Here is a 27,777-nt window from a genome sequence, read left to right as displayed (position 1 = left end):
ATAATCATGAGCATGTGCTCCTATCGAAATTTAGTTCAATATAAAATCTTCTCATCAAATTTTTGCCAGTTTTTGAGCAGAAAAAGTGTCAAACGTGAGTATCATTGTCCAATCAAATCAAAGCACATGAGGGGTTTCCGTCAAGGTGACGGCAGTGTTTGTGTTGACAAACTGACAACAGAGAGTTTTAAAGGCCACATGAATCGGAAATAGCATTTTGTTTCATGTTCCTAGAGAAACAGAATATTAAATGACAAAACAGTGGGCGTGGCTTGTTTTATTCTGCTGCGAGCTGATTGGATGTAGTGCAGTAGGCGTTTCATTCAGATGGGGAAAAGAATTTGGGGAGAGTTATTACAGCCTAACAGAGTCCTCCTGCTCACCAAAACTGTTTATTGACTGGTAGCTGGAGGGGCGTAGTTAAATGTTGTAGCCACGCCCACAACCTAAGACAGACCTAATCTGATAATTTAACTCAAAACAAAGGAAGTGCATTTTCAGATTTCAATAAAATATTACAACGGCAACTTTTGTTTTCTTAATGACATGCATAGATAAATTGTTCACCTCAAAACTAGCAATGTGAGCTCACTGTGCGTTCACACCGAAGACGGCGAGAGCTTCAAAGTAGCCAGAAGTCATTCATTTTCAATGGGAGCTTGCGGCGATAAGCGGCATGGTGCATCTTTGGAAGTGTGGGTGTCGAGAAGAATTGAAATCAAGTCAACTTTATGGTAATGAGCTGTGACACGGTTCAGCAGCAACCAGTCGTAATGTAGAAGTCCACCGCTTCAGAGGATTCCACAGAGCACAGTCACTGTGAACTTTGGTTCCTACAAAAGTCATTCCCAAGGGTTTTAGTATGAGAGTCGCCTGGTTTCCAGCTATTTACGATGTTTTCTTACAGAGACTTAAATAAAAAAAAGTTACTGGTGAGTTACTGATGTGCATTAATCTTACATATGTTTTGTCTTTAATGGGAATCTTATGCTAACTAAGTGCAAAACAGTATTGCTGCTTCAGAATATTTCACACATACAGACACATATTCAGTGGTGTAAAGTAACTAATTACAAATACTCAAACTACTGTAATCGAGTCGTTTTTCTCAGGAATTTACTAAGTAGTTTTATAAATGTGTGCTTTTATTTTACCTTAAGCACATGTTTAGTTCTGTATCGGTACATTTACTTCACTACTTTCCTTCAACCTGCAGTCACTACTTTATTTTTTCTTGTCTTTGAGGATTATAAATCAGTCCTGTGATTCCTGTCCAATCAAATCTCACATAGAAGGTAAACTACATCATACTGAACTACCTCAACACATAGGCGATTTATAAATGCAGCAAACTGTTTGGAAGAATTAAAAGTTCAATTCAATTCGTCCAAAAGCGTCCAAGATGATGTCCACAATCTTTACACGCATTGATCCAGAGATCTGTTTAGATGCATGTCACTGATGAGATGACTGATGTTTACTGTATGATGGGGGTGGGGGGGATGCGCGCGCGAAGTAAAGAGGGGATGGGGGGTTGAGGGGGGCATGTTTTGTGGGATAGGAACCTAAAGGCTGAGGTGGGATGGAATTACGGGAGTTTTCCGGGAGACATAACAATATGAGAGATGGGTCTGAAATACAGGAGACTCCCAGCAAAAACAAGAGTGTTGGCAGGTATGCATCATGGGGACATTGCACTTTGTTTGGTTTCATTTCCAAACAAAGTACAATGTCCCCATGATGCATACCTGCCAGCACTCTCGCTTTTGCTGGGAGTTGACGTCAGAACTCAACCTCAGGCCAACGTCAATGTCCAGCGACCAACTTAAAATCAACCAAATATCAACGTCTAATGATGTTACAGCTTGACGTTGTGTTGGTGTTACCACTATGACGTCAATCAGATGTTGAATTTTGCTTGCTATACCCGAGGAATAAATGTCAGTATTTGGCGCCAATATGATGTTGGTTTAAGATGTTGGCTCGACATTGGATTTTGATAAATAGTGCTAAGCATTTTCACGCTAGAAAGCACAATTTTATGTGGGAATGTAGGTGATTTGCTGATATGCTACACTGGCTCCTTTAAATTCGAGTCCCATATAGCGAATGTTGATAGTCTCGCTGCCGGAGCTGTGAAAGCAGACGGTGTTGTCGCCAGAGCGAACTTTGACGCTCTCGTTGCCTTTGATGTGAACGCACAGTGACAGAATCCATAGGTTAGTTTTGATGTCATGTGTACTTTAGAGATGGAGGAGAGACTAGCGGTCGCCGTCTCAAGTTAATCGGTTAATCATCACAAATCCTGAATGTCACAATCTAATTCAATATTACAATAAGGACAATATCAACAGCAGCGCTCACTTATAATACGCAGCTGATTCAGTGGTTGCCTAGCGACATAATAAGCGAAATGCATCAAAAAAGGCAGTGCCTCGCGTTCTCTTAACGAAGAATTGCATTGGTGTGAAAATCGGCCCCTGAGTCATTTGTTTCTCCTCCTCAGACTTCAACAGGCTGTCCGGTTTTGGTGGTGACGAGGGCGGAGTCTCCTAATTCTGTGGCAGGGAGTGGTAACCCATGCTCCACCCATCCATTATACAGGCCCCGCCCATTGCACAGGGTCCGCCCGCAGTGCTGCTCACTGATTGGCATTTCCTGCGTCAGGTTGTCCAGGTGTTGCCACGGCACTTCCTCTTCCTGTTCAATGGCTGTCTGGTTGTGGGGGGTTGTGTCCTTTTCATCTGCAGGACACAAAAATATTGATAGTCAAAACACTAATCTTTATCGAGAAAAGTCTGTTTACTTGGCGACCAGATTTATAATGCTGTGTACTCACCAGACGCTGAAGAAGCATCGAGTGAATTACATGTTAAGTCAATGCAAAGGCAGGAATAGACATCCTGCGGTGCGATACGGACAAATGGCGCGATACGAGCGAATGGCACAGGGTTCAAAGTGTCTGAACTTCAGCAGACATTTGCGCAGTGTTAACCAATCAGGAGCTTGCTCTTGTGGGGGGTCGTGATTATGACGTAGCACCGACAACCGTTTATCAAACTGGGTTGGGCTCAGTCAGAAGCACCGCTGAAAGCCTCCATCATCCAGGTTCAGTTTCTGGAGGAGTTTATGAGCTCAGAGCTGGATGCACCTCTCAAAGAATCTAGTGGACTCTGACACGGCTCCAAAGCTTTTGATTCTGTTTTTCAGCCATCATAAAGCACATAAACACTGTTATTTTCTTAATAAAATCCATGTTAGCCATTTAGCTATGAAGCTCGAGTCACCAGGTAGACAGAAGCCCTGCCCATGACGCAAATCTGCGTCTGTTCTAAAGTGAATTTGATGCGCGAATGAGGCGGATTTGACATGTGAATTAAGCGAGTAAACTCAAATGTTCAAGCACCTACTTACCCGCGCGTTCAGCGTCTGTGTGAACACAGCATAACCCTTCCAGCAGCTAAATCTAGCCTTCGAATTGATGAGGTAGTAAGGACAAACAGTGGCGCACTTAACCAATAAGTGAGGTAAGCAGCCGCTTAGGGCCCCAGAGAATTACGGGACCCCGACCGATGCCAAGAACTTGTCAACTTTTCAGACTTCCAAGCGAATGTTTTTTGGTGTTACTAAAGATTTACTGGAGAGATTTTCACATCCGTGTTGTACCGTTCCTAATGTTACTCTTTGCAACAAGCTACGGGTGATGCCGTTGGTCTCTCCCCCACCTCAGAGCACTCAACAGCAGCACAGTGCCACATAGCTGTCTCTCACACCTGCAGCACTGAGAGCAGATCATTCCTCTGCATATCGACAGCAAATTAGTTAGAAGATAAAGGTTCCTTTAATATACAGAGAGTGCAGAAATATTAGGCAAGTTGTATTTTTGAGGAATCATTTTATTTTTGAATAACAACCATGTTCTCAATGAATCCAAAAAACTCATTAATATCAAAGCTGAATATTTTTGGAAGTAGTTTTTATTTTGTTTTTAGTTTTAGCTATTTTAGGGGGATATCTGTGTGTGCAGGTGACTATTACTGTGCATAATTATAAGGCAACTTAACAAAAAACAAATATATACCCATTTCAATTTATTTTTACCAGTGAAACCAATATAACATCTCCACATTCACAAATATACATTTCTGACATTCAAAAACAAAACAAAAACTAATCAGTGACCAATATAGCCACCTTTCTTTGCAAGGACACTCAAAAGCCTGCCATCCATGGATTCTGTCAGTGTTCTGATCTGTTCACCATCAACATTGCGTGCAGCAGCAACCACAGCCTCCCAGACACCGTTCAGAGAGGTGTACTGATTTCCATCTTTGTAAATCTCACATTTAATGGTGGACCACAGGTTCTCAATGGGGTTCAGATCAGGTGAACAAGAAGGCCATGTCATTAGTTTTTCTTCTTTTATACCCTTTCTCACCAGCAAAGCTGTGGAGTACTTGGACGCGTGTGATGGAGCATTGTCCTGCATGAAAATCATGTTTTTCTTTAAGGATGCAGACTTCTTCCTGTACCACTGCTTGAAGAAGAAGTCTTCCAGAAACTGGCAGTAGGACTGGGAGTTGAGCTTGACTCCATCCTCAACCCGAAAAGGCCCCACAAGCTCATCTTTGATGATACCAGCCCAAACCAGTTTTCCACCTCCACCTTGCTGGCATCTGAGTCGGACTGGAGCTCTCTGCCCTTTACCAAACCAGCCACGGGCCCATCCATCTGGCCCATCAAGACTCACTCTCTTTCATCAGTCCATAAAACCTTGGCCCAGTCTTGACCTTTCAGCTTGTGTGTCTTGTTCAGTGGTGGTCGTCTTTCAGCCTTTCTTACCTTGGCCATGTCCCTAAGTATTGCACACCTTGTGCTTTTGGGCACTCCAGTGATGTTGCAGCTCTGAAATAAGGCCAAACTGGTGGCAAGTGGCATCTGGCCGCTGCATGCTTGACTTTTCTTAGTTCATAGGCAGTTATTTTGCGCCTTGGTTTTTCTACACGCTTCTTGCGACCCTGTTGACTATTTTAAATGAAACGCTTGATTGTTCGATGATCACGCTTCAAAAGCTTTGCAATTTTAAGAGTACTGCATCTCTCTGCAAGATATCTCACTATTACTGACTTTTCTGAGCCTGTCAAGTCCTTCTTTTGACCCATTTTGCCAAAGGAAAGGAAGTTGCCTAATAATTATGCACACCTGATAAAGGGTGTTGATGTCATTGGACCCCTTCTCATTACAGAGATGCACATCACCTAATATTCTTAATTGGTAGTAGGCTTTCGAGCCTATACAGCTTGGAGTAACATGCATAAAGAGGATGATGTGGTCAACATACTCATTTGCCTAATAATTCTGCACTCCCTGTATATTATAATCTAAATTAATTTAGATTAAAATGGCTCATTTAAATTCTGCCGAAGGAATTTAGAATATGTGTGCTACCCAAACATTGAGTATGTTTACATGGGCAACAATACTTTAATATGACTTTAATATGATTAAGACAATACTTTGATTAAGAGTCGCCATGTAAACAGCGATTTTTGATTACCTTAATCTGACTAAAGTCAAAACTGAACTCAACAGAAATGGAATTAAGACATGTGGAGTCTGCAGATATTAGTGGCATAATTGAAGTAAACACTGTGATCAAACTATTACCGTCAAGTAGGACTTATCAACATACTTTCCGACAAGATCCACACACACGATTGTCAGTAAAGAACTGCACACACACACACTCACAGCGAAATACAGGAGTTTTTTCTGCCCGTTTGCCATTCGCTATTAAATTCCATCACACTCTCACCAGTCCTCACTCCTTATTTGCGTCTAATAGCCCAGTTTGTCACGGTGCATGAATGAAATGTTAGTGAGTGAAAGTGAAACTGGCGAACTGCAGTTAAAGTCAGGCATCCTGCTGATTTGATTCAGAAGGGCTCTTTTTTGTCAGACGACTCACTGGTCAGGTATACACATCCGCACTAAAATATCAAGGTGAAAGTCATCATAGCTTGTGTAGAATAAATCCAGTTCCCAACCAAACTTTAGGAATAAATTAACGGCGCATTTTTAAAAAGTCCCGCATTAACGCCGATAACGGCCCACCACTAGTGGCCTGTTTCCACTGAGTCGTACGGTACGGTACAGTTCAGTTTGGTACACTTATATAGACGTTTCCACTGTCAAAAGGCGTACCGAACTGAACTGTACTTTTTTCGGCTCACTTTCGAAAAGGCTGATGAACAGTAATAGATGTTCACCTCTCTGACCTCCTGCTGGAGTGTGAAGCTGCGGGGGTAATTTTAGCACACAGGAGTGTTGCTGGTTTTTCCGTTGGTTTTGAGATGTGTATGTGTGAAACGCAGACATGAGACACGGGGTCGTCCCTGAAGACCCTCCGGACCACACCAGAGGAACAGAAACTCACAACACACACACACACACACACACACACTCTCTCTCTCTCTCTCTCTCTCTCTCTCTCTTTCACAGTCAACACACATATACATTTATTGTTTTTCCTTTTGACACAAGATTATTTTTCTACCCCATTGGCAGATTATTTTGCTTGTTTTAAAGAAATAAATCTCTTCATTTTGACATTATTTCTTGATAGAAAGAGATGGATGGATGGGTAGTTCTTCTTTGATTATTTTAGCTAATACATAATTGATTATGGTAAGCTGAATCATAGAGCTTTTCGAATGGCTGACCTACAATCTTGGAGCAGATTTTTAATTGATTTGACAGCCTTGTTTACATCATTACAGACACACTTCTACAGCAGATAGAGTTGGAGCATTGCATAATACTCATTATTATTACTGGGCAACATTTAATAGCTATAAATGAACGTTTGAGTAAACTGGTTGACGCCACAAATGCAAATTGAATTGTAAACATTTGTTTTTATTTTACTGTGTAATTGAGTGCAATTTGTTTCATTAAATCTGGATTAGAAATATAGATTTATTACCAACTTCTTCACACCTGGTTATTTTCGACCACACTCTAGTAATTTTTTTGAGGACCGTAAAATTCATTAATTCCTTTTCTTTTTGGCTTAGTCTCTTTATTAATCTGGGGTCGCCACAGTGGACTGAACTGCCAACTTATCCAGCACGTTTTAATCAGCGGATGCCCTTCCAGCCGCAATTCATCATTGAAAAATAAATAAATAAATCAAATTTTGGTGAAAATCATCGAAAAAATGCTGGCACTGAAAGAGTTAATGCATCTCTCCAGGAGTTAAGCAGTTAAGCTCCGCCTCTTTGAACTCAACTTGATTCTGATTAACTGTCAATGTTATTATCTTTCATGAATGAGATGAACTAATTAGAACAAAATGGTTCACCATGAAATAAATGAATTTAATGTCTGTTATTTTACTGTATATTCTTTAATTTAATATCCAATATTTTACAGCAAATTTCTGTAATTTAATATCCGTTATTTTACAATAAATTTCTGTAATTTAATATCCAATATTTTACGGTAAATTTCTGTAATTTAATATTCATTATTTTACGATAAATTTCTAAAATGTAATATCCAATATTTTACAATAAATTTCTGTAATTTAATATCCAATAATTTAAGGGTAAATTTCTGTAATTTAATATTCGTTCTTTTATGATAAATTTCTGAAATTTAATATCCAATATTTCACAGTAAATTTCTGTAATTTGATATCCGTTATTTTACGATAAACTTCTGTAATTTAATATCCGTTATTTTATGGTAAACTTCTGTAATTTAATATCCGTTATTTTATGGTAAATTTCTGTAATTTAATATCCGTTATTTTGATACATTTCTGTAATTTAATGTCCGATTTTTTACAGTAAATTTCTGTAATTTAATATCTGTTATTTTACGGTAAATTTCTGTAATTCAGTGTCCGATATTTTACAGTAAATTTCTGTAATTCAGTGTCCGATATTTTACAGTAAATTTCTGTAATTTAATGTCTGTTATTTTACGGTAAATTTCTGTAATTCAGTGTCCGATATTTTACAGTAAATTTCTGTAATTCAGTGTCCGATATTTTACAGTAAATTTCTGTAATTTAATGTCTGTTATTTACGGTAAATTTCTGTTATTCAGTGTCCAATATTTTACAGTAAATTTCTGTAATTTAATGTCCGTTATTTACGGTAAATTTCTGTAATTTAATATTCGTTATTTTACGATAAATTTCTGTAATTTAATATTCGTTATTTTATGGTACATCTCTGTAATTTAATGTCTGATATTTTACAGGAAATTTCTGTAATTTAATATCCGTTTTTTTACGATACATTTCTGTAATTTAATGTCTGATATTTTACAGTAAATTTCTGTAATTTAATGTCCGTTATTTTACGGTAAATTTCTATAATTTAATGTCCGATATTTTACAGTAAGTCTCTGTAATTTAATGTCCGTTATTTTACGATAAATTTCTGTAATTTAATATCCGTTATTTTACGATAAATTTCTGTAATTTAATATTCGTTATTTTACGATAAATTTCTGTAATTCAATATCTGTTATTTTACGATACATTTCTATAATTTAATATCCGTTATTTTACAGTAAATTTCTGTAATTTAATATCCGTTATTTTACAGTAAATTTCTGTAATTTAATATTCGTTATTTTACGATAAATTTCTGTAATTTAATATTCGTTACTTTACAGTAAATTTCTGTAATTTAATATTCATTATTTTATGATAAATTTCTGTAATTTAATATTCGTTATTTTACGATAAATTTCTGTAATTTAATATCCGTTATTTTACGATAAATTTCCGTAATTCAATATTCGTTATTTTACGATAAATTTCTGTAATTCAATATCTGTTATTTTATGATACATTTCTATAATTTAATATCCGTTATTTTACAGTAAATTTCTGTAATTTAATATCCGTTATTTCACAGTAAAATTTCTGTAATTTAACATCCGTTATTTAATGGTAAATTTCTGTAATTTAACAGCCGTTATTTAACATTTGTTTTTCTGCCACCCCAGCTGCAGGAAATAAACATTAAAATGAAAGTTTTTACAGTGCATAGTAAAATTAAAGCAAATCTGTAAATCTCCATGTAGGCATTTGTGGCAGTTTCCTCAAATGTTCGTTTAATTTTAATAGGTGATAAAGTACACAAGCTATTTGTTTAATTAAATTTGCATAACCTAATTACCCAATTTAATGCCTATTATTTTGCACCCACCCAGTAGTATTCATCATCCTTGCAGTGAGACGTCTCAGTATTTTATGAAATGCTACCTGTGTTCGCTGAGGTCCTGTGGTGGCGTCTGTAGATGATGAACCAGAGCAGCAGCACCAGCACTGACCCGCTCAGCAGCAGCCCAACACAGATCCACACGCTGGGGCTGAACACCAGCCAGGAGACCCCTGGAGCCCTGGAGGTCAACACCGGCTTCGGCAGCGGAGGAGGAGCTGCTACACACACAAACACACATGATGATGCATACTTAATTCACTCCTAACTGTGTTAGTAGTGTTTCGACATTGTCATTTAAGTTCTGGCTACCCAGAATACTCTAAAATGCTGGGTCAAATATGGACAAACACAACTTTTAAATTTAGATAAAAAAACATGGCGACAAGGTGGCTCGGTGTTTAGCACGGTTGCCTCACAGCTGAAGGTCACTGGTTGGAGTCCCAGCTGGGTCAGTTATCATTTCTGTGTGGAGTTTGCATGTTCTCCCCATGTTGGCATGGGTTTCCTCTGGGTGCTCCGGTTTCATCCACAGTCCAAACACATGCGCTATAGGGGAATTGATGAACTAAATTGGCCGTAGTGTATGAGTGTGTGAATGAGTGTGTATGGGTGCTTCCTAGACCTGGGTTGCAGCTGGAAGGGCATCTGCTGTCTAAAACATAAAATGGAGTAGTTAGCAAATCATTCCGCTGTGGCGACCCCTGAAAAATCAGACATTAAGCTGAAGGAAAATATATTATTTAATTAATAAATAAATAAAAACTTACCGCAATGAAACTTTAGATTTTTAATATAAATCTTTACTTTACAAAAAAACTGTATTTTTTATTGTATTTTACTTCAACAATTTTTTAAAGAGTTTCCTGGATAAACAAACAAACAAACACTAACACATTAAAATAAATCAGCTCAAAATACAACTAAATTAATACACCATACTGTATATAAATAACTGAACCACCAAGATACATCCAGGCTGCAAATAAAAAAAAATGACGTAATATTGTCAATTATTCTTATAAGACATAATAAACATAAAAAAACATTCATTTTCTTGTCGGCTTAGTCCCTTTATTAATCCAGGGTCACCACAGCGGAATGAACCGCCAACTTATCCAGCAATTTTTTTACGCAGCGGATGCCCTTCCAGCTGCAACCCATCTCTGGGAAACATCCACACACGCATTCACAAGCACATTCATACACTACGGACAATGTAGCCTACCCAATTCACCTGTACCGCATGTATTTGGACTGTGGGGGAAACCGGAGCACCCGGAGGAAATCCACGTGAAGGCAGGGAGAACATGCGAACTCCACGTAGAAATGCAACTGAGCCGAGGTTCGAACCAGCGACCTTCTTGCTGTGAGGCGACAGCACTACCTACTGCTCCACTATGTCGCCCACATAATAAACTTATTTAATAAAAATCTTAAGATTATAGTATAGTTTAAGCTAAAAATAAGATAAACAAAATAAAGATAAACTCACAGAGCAAGTCCCATTAACTGAAAACAAAGATTCATTGGATTAATTAATCATTTTTTATGGTAAGTGGTTGTAAACAATTGATATGAGCTGAAATTAAACACACATGCAATTTAGTGAAGCAAAACTTAATTTGTTTGTTTAAAATCAGCTTAAATAAATTGTTTGCTATGAACCATTTTCATTCAGTGTAGCACTGGCAGCTAAATATGGTGAATGCAAATCCTGCAACAAAGATCTATATCTGCTAAAGGGAAGTAGAACTTCATCTGTGTTAAGCTGCTTTGACACAATCGACATAGCAAAAGTGCTACAGAAATAAAAACTAATTGAACTGAACTGGAGACTGAAGTGCCCAATGAAGAGTATTCAATGCAAACAGAGCAGCACACACTCAAACAATGACTTCTGCAGCTCGCTCAAACTACTTCAAACAACACAACTGTATACTAGACAAAAAACTTAACTTTTGAAATTGTCACAAAAACTGCCTTAAAGCAGCTGATTTAGGGATATTTTTATTTTTTACAGTGTATGAGAATGCACTTTTGAAGACAATGGTTGGGTTTGTGCATAGTTGACCCAGTGTTAGGGTAAAACAACCAGGCAGTTTTTGAAAAAACAAACTAAAAAACGAATGACTGATACTGAATGTAAAGGTTGTTGTCAGATGTCAACAGATATTGTTTAAGAGCGCAATGACTAAAACACTTAGATCAAGTGTAACCCCACATGGCGACCTTCCACATGGAAGTTGGTTGCTCCAACAAGGAGGCTAAAGACCATAGCCTCTAGCATGTGTCACTAGAGCACCTTTAGAGGTCAGAGGAGTGAGGTTTTACCTGCACAGCACACACTAGCTGGCCTCCGTTACACTCACCCCCCTAAACCTCACTCCCATCCGGGTCACGGCACCAATGTAACCCCACCGGTTCTACGCCACCCAACCCGCTCCAAGCTGGTTTCGAACCGGCGACCTTCCACATGGGAGTTGGTTGCTCCAACAAGGAGGCTAAAGACCATAGCCTCTAGCATCTGTCGCTAGAGCACCTTTAGAGGTCAGCGGAGTGAGGTTTACCTGCACAGCACTCACTAGCTGGTCTCCATTACACTAGCAGGCACTCAAAGAATCTTATTGTTAAATATTCAGATGATACAGTAATTTTAAGCTTGCTAAACAAACAAGATCCTGTTTCTGTCTATTTTTCTGAAATTGATTCATTTGTTGAGTGGTGTGATGAAAACTTTTTAAAAGTAAATACCAAAAAAAAACAAAGGAAATAATCTTTGATCCCAAGTGTGTTGTCGAGCATTTACCAGTGTTTGTACATAATCAAGAAATCACTCAGAGGTTTACAGTTTCCCGAGAGTTCTGGATATGATGTGGGAATGTCCGGAGGTACAAAAACTTTGGGATTCGGTGCTGGACATTTTATTTAAAGTTACAAAAATTTGTTTCCCCAAAGATCCTGTACTGTTACTATTGAATGATAACTCTCAATTTCCCTTAAATGCAAAGGTCCGTAAATTTTGGTTAGCTGCTTCAACTGCTACAAAGAAAATGTTGGTACAAAGGTGGAAACCTCCTCATGATCTCTCAGATAAGCACTGGTTACATTCATCATTGAAAATACTGTATCTGGAACTGTCATCAGCACGGATCAACCATGCCAGGGTGGACATTCTTACGGCATGGAAAATCTACATATGCAACGTCAAAGAAATCTTGGACACTTAACCCTCATCTGATGCTACAGATGACAACTTAATGGAAATTATCTAACAGCTTGGTCTAAACTATAGTTATTCTGTGTTTCCTGATGTGCGTATAATGGGGTGGGGGGGGGGGGATATATATGGGGTTATATCTGTTAAAAGTATTTTGTTATCTGATTGTAAAAATTGAATATTCTCACTTTCGGAAATAAAAAACTGAATTACAAAAAAAAAAAAAAAAAAAAGAAATCACTCAGGTGCAGTCATATGAGTATTTGGGAATTCACATAGACCGGTCTCTAACATGGGACACTCACGTAAACTGGATCTGTGAAAAGCTTCGCCAAAGACTGTATTTTCTACGAAGGTTATGGTTTTATTGTGTCAATAAGAAAATCATGTACTTATTTTATCAAGCTGTGTTTGAAAGTGTTATCAGCTATGGTCTATCTACATGGTATGGCAATCCTTCTGTAAATCTAAAATTTTTAGTATTATCAGAACTGCTACAAGACTAATAGGATCTGAAACTTTTACTAATATACAAACACTCTACGAGCAATGCATCCTATATGAAGCGAAAAGAATTGTAAGTAACCCGTCTCATGTACTTCTCCCACCTTACGAACTTTTACCTTCTGGAAGAAGATGCAGAACTTTCCTCTGGAAACGAAACAGATTCAAGAACTCTTTTATTCCAGCGTCAATCAGACTATTGAACACTGAACGATAGTGTGTGTAATCCTTTTGCATGTTGACTTATTCTTTTAAATTGTTATTGTGTCAGAACCTGCTGAAGTGCTGTGTGAGTCTACAGAAAATTTCCCCTTGAGGGACAATAACGTATACAAACAAACAAACAAACATCAGGGCCCGGTTTTTCAAAAGGTTTAATCCGGATAAAATTGATCTGGATTTAGTAGTCCTGTTTTTGCGATCCGTGATCAAGTAATCCAGCTTACTTTTTGAGGCAGTTTTTTAAAGCAACATCGGATTGGATCAATCTGATCCTGATAGGAACTTTTCAGGGTCCCTAAATCTGGATAACCAGTGCTCAAACAGGAGAGGAAATCACAATGTAGAGCTATAGATATGTAAAGAGCGACAAGTAAAATAGCCAGTGTGGGGCCAATATAACTTTATTTCTATTTGAAATGAAAACTAAGAAAATTTAATAATTATTAAAATAATATTAATAATAAATAATAAAAACAAGAAAAAGCCCACCCCATCCTCTTCCAGCAGTCTGCTCATCTGAGACCTACAACACAAACACTGTACATTGAGGATATTTATAACAAGTTTCAAATATAGATGTAAATAAAAAAAGACTTGATGTCAAAAACTCCACAATAATTTCAGACTTCCTCATCTGATGTGGAGAGAGCAGCTTGTCTGAGCAAAGCCCTTAGGAGGAAGATCTCAAGTCTGGCCTTGGTTTGCTGCAGTTTGTTTAGAGTCAATTTCTCTGCCAGATGAAGCTGTGCTTCTGCCCTTTCAGTCTCTTTTTGCAATTGTTGAAGGTGATTTCAAAAATCAGTCATTGCCATTTTTTGCAATTTTTTTTGTTGTTATTCTGTAATCATTGCATGCATCACTAATAAATATTCTAAACACAAAAATATTTTCCATTGTGGTGAATATATATATATATCAATTAGTGACATAATAAAATTGATTGTTTTTGGTCAGTTTTGACAGCTGTTTGGGGGATTATTTTATGAGGCCAAACTCTTTCTACTTTGCTGTAAGCCTATACTGAAAGGCTGAATACGATAAAGCCAATAATCACTATAGCGTGACAGATGAACAAATACAATTGAAACCTTATGAATAAATAGTATATCTCGTAAGATACTGCATGATCTAAAAATAATATTACTTAATACATTTTTAAAGTTTTCCTTACATTTTAGGCATGAAATCCAGGCTGAATCCACCCTTCTGATGGGATCAGTTTAATCCAGGTTTTTTGGATCAAAGTGATCCAGATCCTACAAAAAAGGTCTGAAAAACCCAAACTAAAGGTTTGATCTGGATCAAAACAAAGATTGGATTACACTGCAAAAAATGCTTTTCTTGCTTAGATTTTTTGTCTTGTTTCTAGTCTAAATATCTAAAATTTCTTATATCAAGAAGCATTTTTTAGACAAGCAAAACATATTGTCTTGTTTTGAGAAATAATATGCCAATATTAAGTGAGTTTTTCCTTAAATCAAGCAAAATAATCTGCTAATGGGGTAAGCAAATTAATCTTGTTTTTTCTTTTGACGTAAGATTATTTTGCTTACCCCATTGGCAGATTATTTTGCTTGTTTTAAGGAAAAACTGACTTAATATTGGCATAATATTTCTCAAAACAAGACAATATGTTTTGCTTGTTTAGAAAATTCTTCTTGATTTAGGAATTTTTAGATATTTGGACTAGAAACAGGACAAAAAAATCTAAGTAAGAAAAGCATTTTTTGCAGTGTACGTGATCTAATCCGATTATGTAATCCATTTTTCTTTTGAAAAACCCATTTTCAAGATTTGATCCAATCCCTTATTCAAAATCCTAGTGGATTACTTTTGAAAAACCGAGCCCAGGGGTTTCTGAGCACTCGGAGGAAACAAACGCCAACACGGAGAGAACATGCAAACTCCACACAGAAATGCCAACTGACCTAGCCGAGACTCGAACCAGCGGCCTTCTTGCTGCGAGTCACTGAAAACAGTCATAAATTAAGTTCGTCCAACTTAATTTATTTAATTGTAACAAGTCGAATTAGTGTTTACTTTTAAAAGTGTCGCATAACTGGGGTAGAGTTGATTTTATATTGGCACATTTGCTCTCTCCTTAATAATATCACTTCAGAAACATACTTGCTAATCGTAAATAGGGAAATCAAACTAGCAGCCAATGATTATTAAAGCACAACATTGCTCACAGTGGAGTAAATAGTGCTAATGTTGGTTATTAAGTCATATTTACAAGCAATTTCAGACACAATATGCAGAGTGCACTGCAAAAAAATGCTTTTCTTACTTAGATTTTTGGTCTTGTTTCTAGTACTCTAACAATTCCTAAATCAAGAAGAGTTTTCTAGACAAGCAAAACATACTGTCTTGTTTTGAGAAATAATAGGCCAATATTAAGTGAGTTTTTCCGTAAAACAAGCAAAATAATCTTACAATGGGGTCAGCAAAATAATCTTACGTCAAAAGAAAAAACAAGATTATTTTGCTTGTTTTAAGGAACAACTCACTTAATATTGGCATTTCATTTCTCAAAACAAGACTATATGTTTTGCTTGTCTAGAAAATGCTTCTTGATATAAGAAATTTTAGATATTTAGACTAAAAATCTAAGCAAGAAAAGCATTTTTTGCAGTGTATAGTGCGGTAAACAATATAAAGAGTGTTAAAATGAACCAATGTGCAAATCTAAAACTAACTTTACCTCAGTGTATAGTAAAGGGTTCCCACATGCTCATCAGAGGGCCCTTATAGGTGTGTATGAACAAGGCAGACTAATAAATGATGAATATCTGATACCTTCACTACACCTGGTTAATCAGACATATCCAGCACTCACCTGTTGGTCCCAGTGCATTGTGGGAGTGGCATATTCCGAGCAGAGAGTCCCAGCGAGATCCAGCAGGACACTGCTTCTTCTCCATCACTGAGAAAACTGAGCAGAGAGCTGACAGAAAACAGCGCGGTTTCACTTCTCCATCAGTCATGTAGGAGAGAATGAATCACTGATCGAGTCTCTGGAGACTCAAACTGACGAGCAGAAGGAAACTCGACCTTATTTTTAACCTCTCGTCTGCATCTGCTGAACTTCCTGAGATTGAACATCAGCAGAGGCTCCAGAGGCGTCAGTTCACTTAATGAACTACACTCACCGGCCACTTTATTAGGTACACCTGTCCAACTGTTTGTTAATCAGCCAATCACATGGCAGCAGCTCAATGCATTTAGGCATGTAGATATAGTCAAGACAAGTTCAAAGTGAGCATCAGAATGGGGAAGAAAGGGGATTTAAGAGACTTTGAACGTGGCATGGTTGTTGGTGCCAGACGGGCTGCTCCGAGTATTTCAGAAACTGCTGATCTACTGGGATTTTCACGCACAACCATCTCTAGGGTTTATAGAGAATGGTCCGACAAAGAGGAAATCTCCAGTGAGCGTCAGTTCTGTGAGCGCAAATGCCTTGTTGATGCCAGAGGAGAATGGCCAGACTGGTTCCAGCTAATAGAAAGGCAACAGTAACTCAAATAAGCACTTGGTAGAACTGAGTTCTGCAGAAGAGCATCTCTGAACACACAACACGTCCAACCTTGAGGCGGATGGGCTACAGCAGCAGAAGACCACACCGGGTGCCGCTCCTGTCAGCTAAGAACAGGAAACTGAGGCTACAATTCACACAGACTCACCAAAACTGGACAATAGAAGATTGGAGAAACGTTGCCTGCTCTGATGAGTCTCCATTTCTGCTGCCACATTCGGATGGTCGGGTCACAATTTGGCCTCAACAGCATGAAAGCATGGATCCATCCTGCCTTGTATCAACGGTTCAGGCTGGTGTAATGGTGTGGGGGGGATTTTCTTGGCACACTTTGGGCTCATTAGCACCAATTGAGCATCGTGTCAACGCCACAGCCTACCTGAGTATTGTTGCTGACCATGTCCATCCCTTTATGAGCACAGTGTCTCCATCTTCTGATGGCTACTTCCAGCAGGATAACGCACCATGTCATAAAGCGCCAATATTTCCCATGGTCATGGTCCAAAAATGTGTTGCTCTTGATCACTCACCTACAGTATGTGACTCTTCCTGTGTGTTATTAAGAACAGCACTCCACCCAGTGGTCAAACACAGAATTACAAAATATAGCTGCGTCCCAAATCGCATACTTATGCACTATTCTACGCCACTTTTGTAGTATAAATACTGTAAGTAGTGCTTTCACACTGAAAACTCAAAAAATAATAAGTGCACTTTAATTACCCGGATGATGCCCTCATTCAGCCGCTAAAATGAAGAGTGTAATGATGGACACTTCACGCACTCAACGACCACAGGTTTGCTTATGTAGCGGAAGGGGCGAAGCTATCGGACGCACATGTTAGATAACTTTATTTGATTTGGATGGTGAAAGCAAAATTCTCCTACGAGAGTGATTATAGTAAAAAAAAACATAAGTGTGCCATTTGGGACGACACTACCCACATAGCAAAATTTCTCTGGCCCAGCTCTGGCCCACACAATCAGGTTTTGCTTGGCACACATGCCGCAGTGAATTACGGTACATGACTGGACCAAATCTGGCTTCCAGACAAGGGCCAAACACAGACCATATCTGGGCCAAGTCTCAGCCAAGTTCATAACTCATAACTGGGTCTGAACTGGGTCAGATAGGTTGGTGTGTCACGATTGCAATGAAATTGATAAACCCATGAAGCGTTAGGCACACTATGGGCACGCTTTTTCTCAAAGTGACCTGATAGGTAGAATTTTTTTTCTTTACTCAAAAATGATTTTAGTGTATTTTAAATGTGGGTCAAGACTGGCCAAACTCACATGGCCCACTTATCACATTTTTAAATCTGGGCCAAATACTACATTTTTCATCTGGCCCAAATCTTGTGTGCTGCCTTAAAAACAGTGCCACCTCTGCCAAACCCGGGCCATGTTTGGCCCACATGCTGTATGCCAGTGCCGAATAAATGCCTGCTGTGCCAGCTTTATGCCAAATCTGGTCCAGAATTCTTTGCTACTAGGGTACATACATATACTATCCTGTTGAGTGTGTAAGTGCATAAGTACATAGTGTGCCAGTTGGGACGCAGCTTATGATAATAAAACTAGTTTTTTATAAACATACAGGCCTGTAGCAAGCACATTGATGGGATGTTTTTTTTGTTTAAGAGGAGTGTTTTGCAGTCATTTGCTTCATTTTCTATTAAATTGTGAGGTTCAAATACTGCATTGTGACATTTTAAGGACTCATTTTTGCTGGAAATTGTCGGATGGTGATCAGAACCACACTTTTTAATGCAACAAAAATATATATTTTTAACATTTCTGTATAAACCCTATAGACAAACAAACTGACCAGCTCATTTCCTCAGACAGAGTTAGTGAATAAGTAAAGATTAATTTGTCTTAAAGCCTTTCTCTATCAGCTACTTTCACAATTTTTGATGACATAATTTTTAAAAAATGGTCAAATTATAAACTCGGTCATTGGAGGCGGGTGTGTGTGCCCTGGTCCTCCAGGTTGGGGGTAGAGCTAGGCATAAGATTAAGAAGACGGTATGATAACCTTGGATATAAACATCACGGTTTCACGGTATTGTGATCACTGCTCTAAAATATAATCTGTTTAAATGTCTGAGTAAAAAAGCTAAACTTTTTCCCCATTTGTACACAATATATTTTATTTTGGGAAACATTTATAATATTTTGGAGCAGTTAACATGTCAGGCTAAATCATTCAAATTAATTATTAACTTCTGCTATCTTCATTTGTTTCAAAAATGCTGATTTTATTACAATTTAAAACGGCATCTTTGGAGGTCTTTACTGCTGTAGATACTGCTGTCCTAAAAAAACAAACAAAAATGTAAAAAAAAAAAATCTCAAACACCTTAGAAACAGTATAGCAGAAAACTGACATTAGACCTTGACTTTTCCAAACCGTGATATACCTTGAAAATATCAATTTTAATATAAGTGGCGTAGTAGACGTACATTAAACATAAAACACAAAGGTTGTCCCAAAAACTCCTCAACAATTGTGCCGATTCAGCTGAAAAGTTTAAACGAGCAACAAAAATATAGTATTTAGTAAAACAGACAATTATAAGAGGCTTATCAGATCCCTGCACAATGTAAAACTGTTGAGTTCAACACATTTCTTTTATGCTGTGTCCACACAAATCATTTATCGTATTTTTTTACTAATTTAAGAGGATTGAACATAAAACAATTAGGTTGTCCAAAAAATTAGGCAAGAATTGTGTTTTTTCAAGTAGTTTGCAGCAAAAGGTGTTTATTTTGAGTGTACACCCTGCTGACAAAAACCAGCTTAAACCAGCCTAGCCAGGTTTACTTCGTCCAGCCTGGTTTTAGAGTGGTTTTGGCCATTTACAGGCTTGACCAGCCTAGCCAGGCTGGGAGCTCAGCCAAAACAGCTATGTCCAGCTTAAACTAGACTAGTCAAGCCGTTCATCTTGCAGCCTGACCAGCTAAGACCAGGCTGTGGAAAGGCTGAAAACCCCTCTAAAACCAGCTAAGCCTAAAACCTAGGCTGGTTTAGGCTGTTGTTTTTTTCAGCAGAGTGTTACATCAGCCAAACACCCGTCCACAATCATCTAAATCTGCACCCAGTGAAAGAAGACAACCACCATTGTAGAAAACTTCTGGTTTATTCTCTGTGTCACGTATTTTCTGAGAGAAGACACAAATGCACAGCACAAATATTGCAGATTTACATTCAGCTCTCTAATATTTCACTCGCTTTCTGTAAAACTACAGCAGAAACTAAACATTTCCTTCAATTCAAAAGCATAATATAGTAAAATACTTAACAAGACATCAGAGAGAAAACGCAAGCGCACAGTTCAGCAGATATTGCAGATTTACATTCAGCTCTCTCAGAAAGGGAAACACAGAAAGCTCACTGTTGTTGGGATCTCGTATACAACATTCAAATGCATTACCAACGTGCCATTTTAGTTAGCAAAACACCTCAACCATCGCCAAATTCAACATTAAGAATACAAAACATGTAGTAGAGTGTATTATTCTCACAGCAAACTCCCCTACAATGGCAGAAATGATATTAAACACTTACATTACCTTATAATAATCTGTTTACAAGAGAGAGAGCACAGAGGTGCGCTTACCTGTTTCCCTCGCTTTCTGTAAACTACGGTAAGCGCAAATGGACAAAACACTAAAATGTTGTGCGATATACAGGATCAACCGCAAGAGGGCACTAAAACCCCATTTCATCTATATAGACTCATTTCATGGAAGTAGATAAGATGAATTCATTTATATTGTCTGACTCTGGTACCCACACAGCAGAGGATTTACAGAATAAACACTACTTAAAAGAGGTCTTGTAGACCTACATGTACGTGTTTTCCGGGGATTTTTTAGACTGTAAATTAAATTTTTATCCTGAGTGACTCTCAAATGAGGACTCCTCTTAAAGAGGCAGTAGCTGCTACTAATACAAACATTCCGACAGAGAAGAATAAAAACAAACAAGCTATTAACTGTGCACAATTTTTAGCTACAAACGTTCCCATTGGGTTACACAACATCATTTTTATGAATTTTCTTAGAATGTTCAATACATCAAGTTTTATTAGACGATGTATTCATGTTCTTTTTTGATTATAATAACATTCATAATGTTTTCATGATGTCTCATCTAATATCAATGTTCTCAGAGCATTATTTATTCATTCTCCTTTGTCTTAGTTTTTTTTTATTCATCAGGGGTCTGTTCTTCGTACCTCGCTTAAATGATCTAAGATGATTTGGCAGATCCTGGATCTTTTAATCTTGATCACTGATCTCTCGCTAATTTGGTTCTTCAAACAAGTTGATGAATCAGATTAGAATGTCTGGATAAACTGATCTGAGATCGCTGCGTTTGTTGTGAAGGACAGATCTATCCATCCTCGAAATCATGATCAGCAATGCAATGATTGGCTGACGGCACAGCAGCGTAATGACATCATCTGATTAATATTCAATTATCCATGTGAGCAAAATTACATCAAATAAGCAGTAAACGGCTTGTTAAATATGACACGCAATAACCTTCAGCATTTGTTGTGAGCTGCAGGCTTTACACTTTCATGTGTCAAGACAAGAGTATTCATCATGTATTTCAGTGCAAATCAATGTATTTAGTTCTACATTTAGAAAAGGTTTTCTTTATTATAGTAGCCGTTTTTTAATCGGTGTAAAGAATAACTGGATGTTTACAAAAGCATTTCGATATTGGTAAAGGCGTTTGCAACTTTTGTGAAGCATCAAATCACCGGCATATTAACTATCAAAACATGTTTATGACTGCATAAATGTATTATTGCTTTAAAAAAAAAAAAAAAAAAAGTCACATATTCTGCATTTCTATTATACACAATTTGTACTAAAGCGATCTAAAAAGTTCATATCAATAAGTTTTCTCTTTGCACCACCAGGTGGTAGTCTTTCTATTTTCATTTCGAGGGTGCAGATTGCATAAGTTTTATTAATATGTATAACTTTATTTATTTTATTAATGACTATAACTTTATATATATAGTTAAAAATATATGTACCATTTTCCCAAGTGTATATAACTAAGAAAATATCAGAATTCAGAACACACTTTCTGTATTATATTTGCTTGAACTGAGCCGATCTAATCCTGTTTATATGAATTGAACCTGCTCCCGGTCAGGTTTGACCTAGCAGAACTGTTGCTATGACAACATCTCTCGGATCAGCTTTGAAGAACGAAACGATCCTGGATCATGTCAAATCGTCAATATCCAAATCCAGCTAACTGAGTGACCCACGTACAAAGAACGGACACCAGGGGTCACACAGCGGAATGAACCTCCAACTTGCCCAGCATATCTAGTCCCCTGCCTTCATGACAACACACCAAATTCAAGTTAAAAAATTTATGAACAGACAGTACAGTAATAAAACAGAACTGGGAAGCAAAAATAGACTTCAGGAGAGGGAAAGGGCAAAACCACCAACAAAAAGTAGCCTGGAGGGCCGAAGCCCTGCACAGTTTAGTTCCAACCCTGCTCCAACACACTTACCTGTAGGTTTCAAACAAGCCTGAATGACTCAATTAGTTTGATCAGGTGTGTTTAATTAAGGTTGGAACTACACTGTGCAGAGCTGCGGCCCTTTTGGAACTGAGTTTGACACCTGTACCCTAGCTAGTTAGGAGTAAAACTGTCTAAGTTGACAAAGTAAAATTAAATTAACAACAAATGTACACTAACTCCCTAACTAAACAAACAAGAGAAAAGGGTTTTTGAAATAAAATGGCACACTCCTCCCTACAGCTTCCAAACACAAAGTTAATTTTTAATAGGGATGGCTGACGTGAAACTGATGTTTCGACACAGTGTCGAGATCCCGAAGCGCAAGTGTTTCGAAACACTGCACCGAAGCATGATCTGAAGCACCTAAGTCACGTGACTAAAGTGTTTCAAAACACCTAGTCACGTGACTGAAGCGATTCAAAGTATCGATCAGCTTAGAAACGTTTCGAGACCTGGTGAATCTCCATTTCACTGCCAAGGTCATGAAATACTCTGTTTCATATGGCCTAGAGGACTGTGCATGTGCATGCTGTTTTTATGCTTTGCATGATGTTTTGGGTTCAAATCCCGACTTGTACAAATATTCTGAAATCATGGTTTTATGTATTTTAATCCTGTTTCTGTTTTGTGTAGCCTAAATAGGATACAGCTGCAGTTACGCCATCAATTTAGCATCATTTTTGTAACACTGTAAAACAATAATAAATATTTTTACAGTCTGGTTGGGTTTAGGGTTTGGGTGGACATTAATAAAATACAATAAATGGCAAATTTAATGAATAATATAAATAATTCTTGATAACTTCAGGCCACAGTTTCTGATCTAGCAACAACCCTGTTTTAAGACCAAAACAAAACATATTAATTCACAAATTGTTTATTCGGATATCAGACCAATGTTGAAACAAAACGATACAAGAGCAAAGCATTACCAACTGGTATTAAAGCATTTCAAAACAACTACTGTATATCAGGCTGACTTCGAACCTACTATCCCCACATGGTAGGCTGACACCTAAACCACTGTACTATATTACTTGAAGGATCAAGTATACAAAGTGGGGTTTAATGCCTCAATTTGTTTACCTGTTCTTAGCTGAAGCTGTTTCAGTGCAATACATAAAAAATGACCACTAGATGTCACTGTAGAGTGGGGTTTCGAAACGTTTCGAAGCTTCGACACATTTGCTTCGACTGTTTCAGTGTTTCATGAAGCCTCGCTTTGCCCACCACTAATTTTTTAAAAGCAGAGTTTAACTGGCTTCAAAAGCTTATACAACAGAATTTAACTTTAACAAGTTAAGCACAACAGCACTAATAAACTTTCAACAAAACAACCAGGCAGGAGAGAGACCACACTATAAAAGCAAGCTTCAATGTGGCTTGCAACTGGCAAGCTTTTAAGCTCGGGCAACGAGCAGCAGGTGCAATCAATCAACCTCCTCTCCTCCACACCTAGCTGAGAAACAGGTAACAGGAACACAGAGAGAGAGAGAGAGAGAGAACAGAAACCAAACACAATAACACATTCAAACACTGAGGAATGTAACAGTTATACAAACATTTCAGTCACATGTTATATTAAACAGCGTCATCTAAAACATCATTAGAACATTCAATCCACATTAATAGTTGTAAGACTGTTTCCCAAACGTTCTCAGTAAGTTATAAAATCATTATTGTGGAAGGCTTTTATATTCAAAATGTTTTTATTTTTACGTTTTTAACAGTTATTAACATTGTTGTTTGTGAAAAAACTTTTGCATCACGTTACAGTTTTCTCTGAGCGTTATTTAAAATGTTATTTCCAATTACAATCACCAATCACATTAAACTAATGTTGTTAGAATGTTTCCCTAAAGTTTCCAGTAGAAACATTACAATGGAATTATAATAGTACCCCTGTCAGCTTGGTCAAGAGTTTGGGGAAAGAGTGTATTTTTCTTGAACAGAGCACAGTCCAGATCACTTCTTTTCCCAGAGCGCTTCAGTTTATACACAGTTTCACACCAGAGAGTTTGGTCATTTGTTTTTGTCAACACAGCGGTGACTGTAAACTTCTCATATGGAGGAATCAGCACCTCTTGTTCATAACCAGCGAATGAATATTTAGCCACATCAGCACCCTCACAAGTGTTGATCTCAAAACACGAAACTTTGCCAAACCGTTTCGCTTGATCTTTATTACTAGATGAGGATGTAAACGAGCCAAAGCGAATTTCCTTAGACTTGTGGAGATTAAATGTCAAATTTGTACCACGGAAAGAGTCATAGCACTTGTTTTTTTGCTCCTTCCTCAGAATCTGAACCGCATCAGTCAACAGAAAGTAAAGTGAATACCATCTGTATCTCTTGTCTATGTAGTTCTGTTTGCCATTACGTGTGTCTTCATTGAATTGAGGATATACAACCTTATTAATATCCCCACTAGCGTACGTATAAACATAGATGGCAATCGAATGTTTCTTCTTAAACCTTCTGAGAAAATTCCAAACACGCGCCGCTTTCTGTTCACCTACTTGCCAAAGCTCATTAAACTGATTTGAGTTTGATCTTTCCTCTTTCAGATAGGTTTTCTCCACCAGACGTGACATTTTGGCTCTGCAGATGGAGAATTGATCATCCACTGAATTCAGCGCCATATCCAGAGGGTAACCCTGTGCTTCTGCAGCTGTTGCGGTGTGATCCTGCAGAAATGATGAGCAGAATGAGCACAGCCCTGCTGAAAAATACAGCTTAAACCAGCCTAGGCTGGTTGGCTGGTTTTAGCTGGTTGACCAGCCTGGTTTTAGAGGGGTTTTGGTCATTTCCAGGCTGGTTTCCAGGTCTTAGCTAAACCAGCCTGGTTTAAGCTGGATATAGCTGGTTTTGGCTGGACTCCCAGCTTGGCTAGGCTGGTCAAGCTGGTCATCTCCCAGCCTGACCAGCTAAGACCAGGCTGGAAATGGCTCAACCAGCTAAAACCAGCCAACCAGCCTAGGCTGGTTTAAGCTGTATTTTTCAGCAGGGATCATGAATATTCATATCTGTGATATTAACTCTGAAACTCAATCTCACCTGGAGAAGAGCTGCTAACATCAGGAGAAGAGCTTCAGTGATCCTCAACATCTCCATTCTGATAAATCCCTCTCAATACTGTGCTGGAAGACAAGCGGTTGATTCACATGTCAGCATGAATATGTCTATAAGATTTGAATAATATATTCAAGATTAAAAATCACCTGTGATTCTGGTGTTTTCCTCAGATTCAGTGTCGTTTTCAAGAGCAAGAAGATCAGATGAATAATGCCTCTTGCTGTCCGACAATAATGACCCTTCAGACTTTGTAAGTTGTCTTATATGTACTTTATTAATGCGTGTTTGTGTGTGTGTTGAAGTGTGATCTTGATGCATTTAGCTCAACTACACACTTTAATCATAACGCAACACCTCTGAGCTCTATATGTGTGTGGTTTCACACCACACAGACTAAGGCTAATGAAAATATATTTATATATGTAAATTAGCTTTTAACAGGTTTGTTTCAGCTCACATTAGTTGCAACTCAACAGAGATCACCATATGATTAATATACAGAAGCATATTCTCAATTAAAATGGAAGACAGACGGTTGTTTCACATTTCAACAGGAATATATCCATATTTTAATAATAACTTTAGGTAAAAAAATACCTACACTGTAAGCCCTGCTGAAAAATCCAGCTTAGACCAGCCTAGGCTGGTTGGCTGGTTTTAGCTGGTTTACCAGGCTGGTTTTAGAGGGGTTTTGGCCATTTTCAGGCTGGTCTTGGCTGGTCAGGCTAGAAAATGACCAGCTAAAACCAGCTTGACCAGCCTGGTTTAAGCTGGACATAGCTGGTTTTGGCTGGACTCCCAGCCTGGCTAGGCTGGTCAAGCTGGTTTTAGCTGGATTTAGCTGGTCATTTCCTAGCCTGACCAGCTAAGACCAGGCTGGAAATGGCTGGAAACCAGCCTGGAAATGGCCAAAACCCCTCTAAAACCAGGCTGGTCAACCAGCTAAAACCAGCCAACCAGCCTAGGCTGAAAATTTACTTAAATGATTTTAGCAAATGGCTGCAACACAACAGTGACAAATGTAAGGGGATCTGAATACTTTCTGTACCCACCGTATATACAGTTGAAGTCAGAATTATTAGCCCTCTTAAGTTTTATATATTAATATTTCCCAAATGATGTTTGACAGATTCAGGAAATTTTCACAGTATGTCTGATAATATTTTTTTCTTCGGAAGAAAGTCTTATTTGTTTTATTTCAGCTAGAATAAAAGCAGTTTTTAATTTTTTAAACACCGTTTTAAGGTCAATATTATTAGCCCCTTTAAGCAATATTAGTTTTGAATTGTCTACAGAACAAACCACAGTTATATAATACCTTGCCTAATTACCCTAACTTTACCCTAATTAACCTAGTTAAGCCTTTAAATGTCACTTAGTCTAATATTATTTACTGTCATCATGACAAAGATAAATCAGTTATTACATATGAGTAATTGAAAATATTTTGATTAGAAATGTGTTGAAGAAATCTGCTCTCCATTAAACAGAAATTGAGGGGAAAATATGAAATAATTAAAATTTAACAGGGCAAATAATTTTGATCTTAACTGTACAACAATGTGTGTGTGTGTGTTTCTGAACTGGATAGTGATCTTGATGCATTTAGTAGCAGTAAAGTGTTTGTTCAACCGTTTAGCGTCACAAAACACTTGTGAAGGTCCATGTGTCGTTTCACACCAGACAGAATGAGAGACCAATGCTAAAAACTGTTAACGGGTTTGATTCACTCTATCTGATGAAGATGCATGTGCAATGCAGACTCTCAGTTAAACAAAATACCCTTTACCCTTATGTGTGCTGTTGGGTCATTTTCATCCACTCTGGGCTGACTTTGAGTCTTAATTTGGCCACAGCTTTCTGTGTTTCAGCAAATGGAACGATTTATACAGGACAAATAATAATTTGAGAACACATATTTTGGGAAAATGCTTTGAATTTTTTTTTTAAAAACCCAACAATACACTCTGTGCAGATTGACTCTCCTTTGGTTATGTTTTTTGCTGTTTTTGCTCAATTGACTTCCATTATAATCACATTTATTGAATGCAAAAGCATGGCAGCATATAATCATACCTTCTTGATTGTTGCTGGTTTTCCCTGTTGGGAAGAGGGACAATGTGCCATTTTACGGTTGATCACTACTCTACTAAGGAGGCTAAAGACCATGGCATTTAGCATCTGTCGCTAGAGCACCTTTAGAGGTCAGAGGAGTGAGGTTTACCTGCACAGCACACACTAGCTGGCCTCTGCTACAATAACAACTGTAGAATCACCACAACAGGGGCCTGTTTCAGTAAGGAGGTTAAGTGAAAACTCAGAGTATTTTAACCCTGAAATGAGAGAAACTCTGGGTTTTCCATTTCAAAATGGCAGGTTTGTTAAACTCGAGAAAGCAGGGTAAGTCAA

The 27,777-nt window shown here is 37.9% G+C and overlaps 3 protein-coding genes across 4 annotated transcripts in view; all 3 read right to left on the bottom strand.

The window, feature by feature from the left end:
* Window positions 1–27,777, bottom strand: part of plbd1a (phospholipase B domain containing 1a) — a 522,382-nt gene that overhangs the window by 284,702 nt on the left and 209,903 nt on the right. The window lies entirely within an intron of this gene.
* Window positions 234–20,376, bottom strand: LOC147845406 (uncharacterized). The gene is made up of 6 exons (XM_087243886.1): window positions 20,350–20,376; window positions 16,028–16,135; window positions 9,287–9,463; window positions 1,546–2,744; window positions 1,036–1,458; window positions 234–994 (listed from the first exon to the last, which is right to left on the bottom strand). Exons 2-4 carry the CDS (start codon window positions 16,110–16,112, stop codon window positions 2,503–2,505), a joined length of 504 nt encoding a protein of 167 aa, XP_087100012.1. The 5' UTR covers window positions 16,113–16,135; window positions 20,350–20,376; the 3' UTR covers window positions 234–994; window positions 1,036–1,458; window positions 1,546–2,502.
* LOC147845398 (NAD(P)(+)--arginine ADP-ribosyltransferase 2-like) overlaps window positions 23,161–27,777 on the bottom strand; it is a 150,921-nt gene continuing 146,304 nt past the window's right edge. The window contains exons 1-2 of one of the 2 annotated variants that reach the window (XM_087243836.1): window positions 25,351–25,528; window positions 23,161–24,980 (exon numbers count right to left, since the gene is read on the bottom strand). In XM_087243836.1, coding sequence (XP_087099962.1) covers window positions 24,171–24,980; window positions 25,351–25,407 — 867 coding nt within the window. In that variant the 5' untranslated portion in view covers window positions 25,408–25,528 and the 3' untranslated portion in view covers window positions 23,161–24,170. Of the gene's footprint in view, window positions 25,013–25,350; window positions 25,529–27,777 lie in introns of those variants that run through there. The other variant, XM_087243837.1, reaches the window with a different exon arrangement.

This window comes from Danio rerio, chromosome 3 (genome assembly GCF_052040795.2).
Source record: "Danio rerio strain M-AB ecotype USA chromosome 3, GRCz13ab, whole genome shotgun sequence".
Taxonomy (NCBI): Eukaryota; Metazoa; Chordata; class Actinopteri; order Cypriniformes; family Danionidae; genus Danio; species Danio rerio.
This window is presented reverse-complemented; position numbering and strand designations above follow the sequence as displayed.

Coding starts and splice junctions, on each gene's coding strand:
- LOC147845406 (XM_087243886.1), bottom strand. CDS start 16,112: ATGGAGAAGAAGCAGTGTCCTGCTGGATCTCGCTGGGACTCTCTGCTC. Junction 9,464..16,027: donor CAATGCACTGGGACCAACAG/GTGAGTGCTGGA, acceptor TTGTGTGTGTAG/CAGCTCCTCCTCCGCTGCCG. Junction 2,745..9,286: donor CAGGACCTCAGCGAACACAG/GTAGCATTTCAT, acceptor TGTGTCCTGCAG/ATGAAAAGGACACAACCCCC.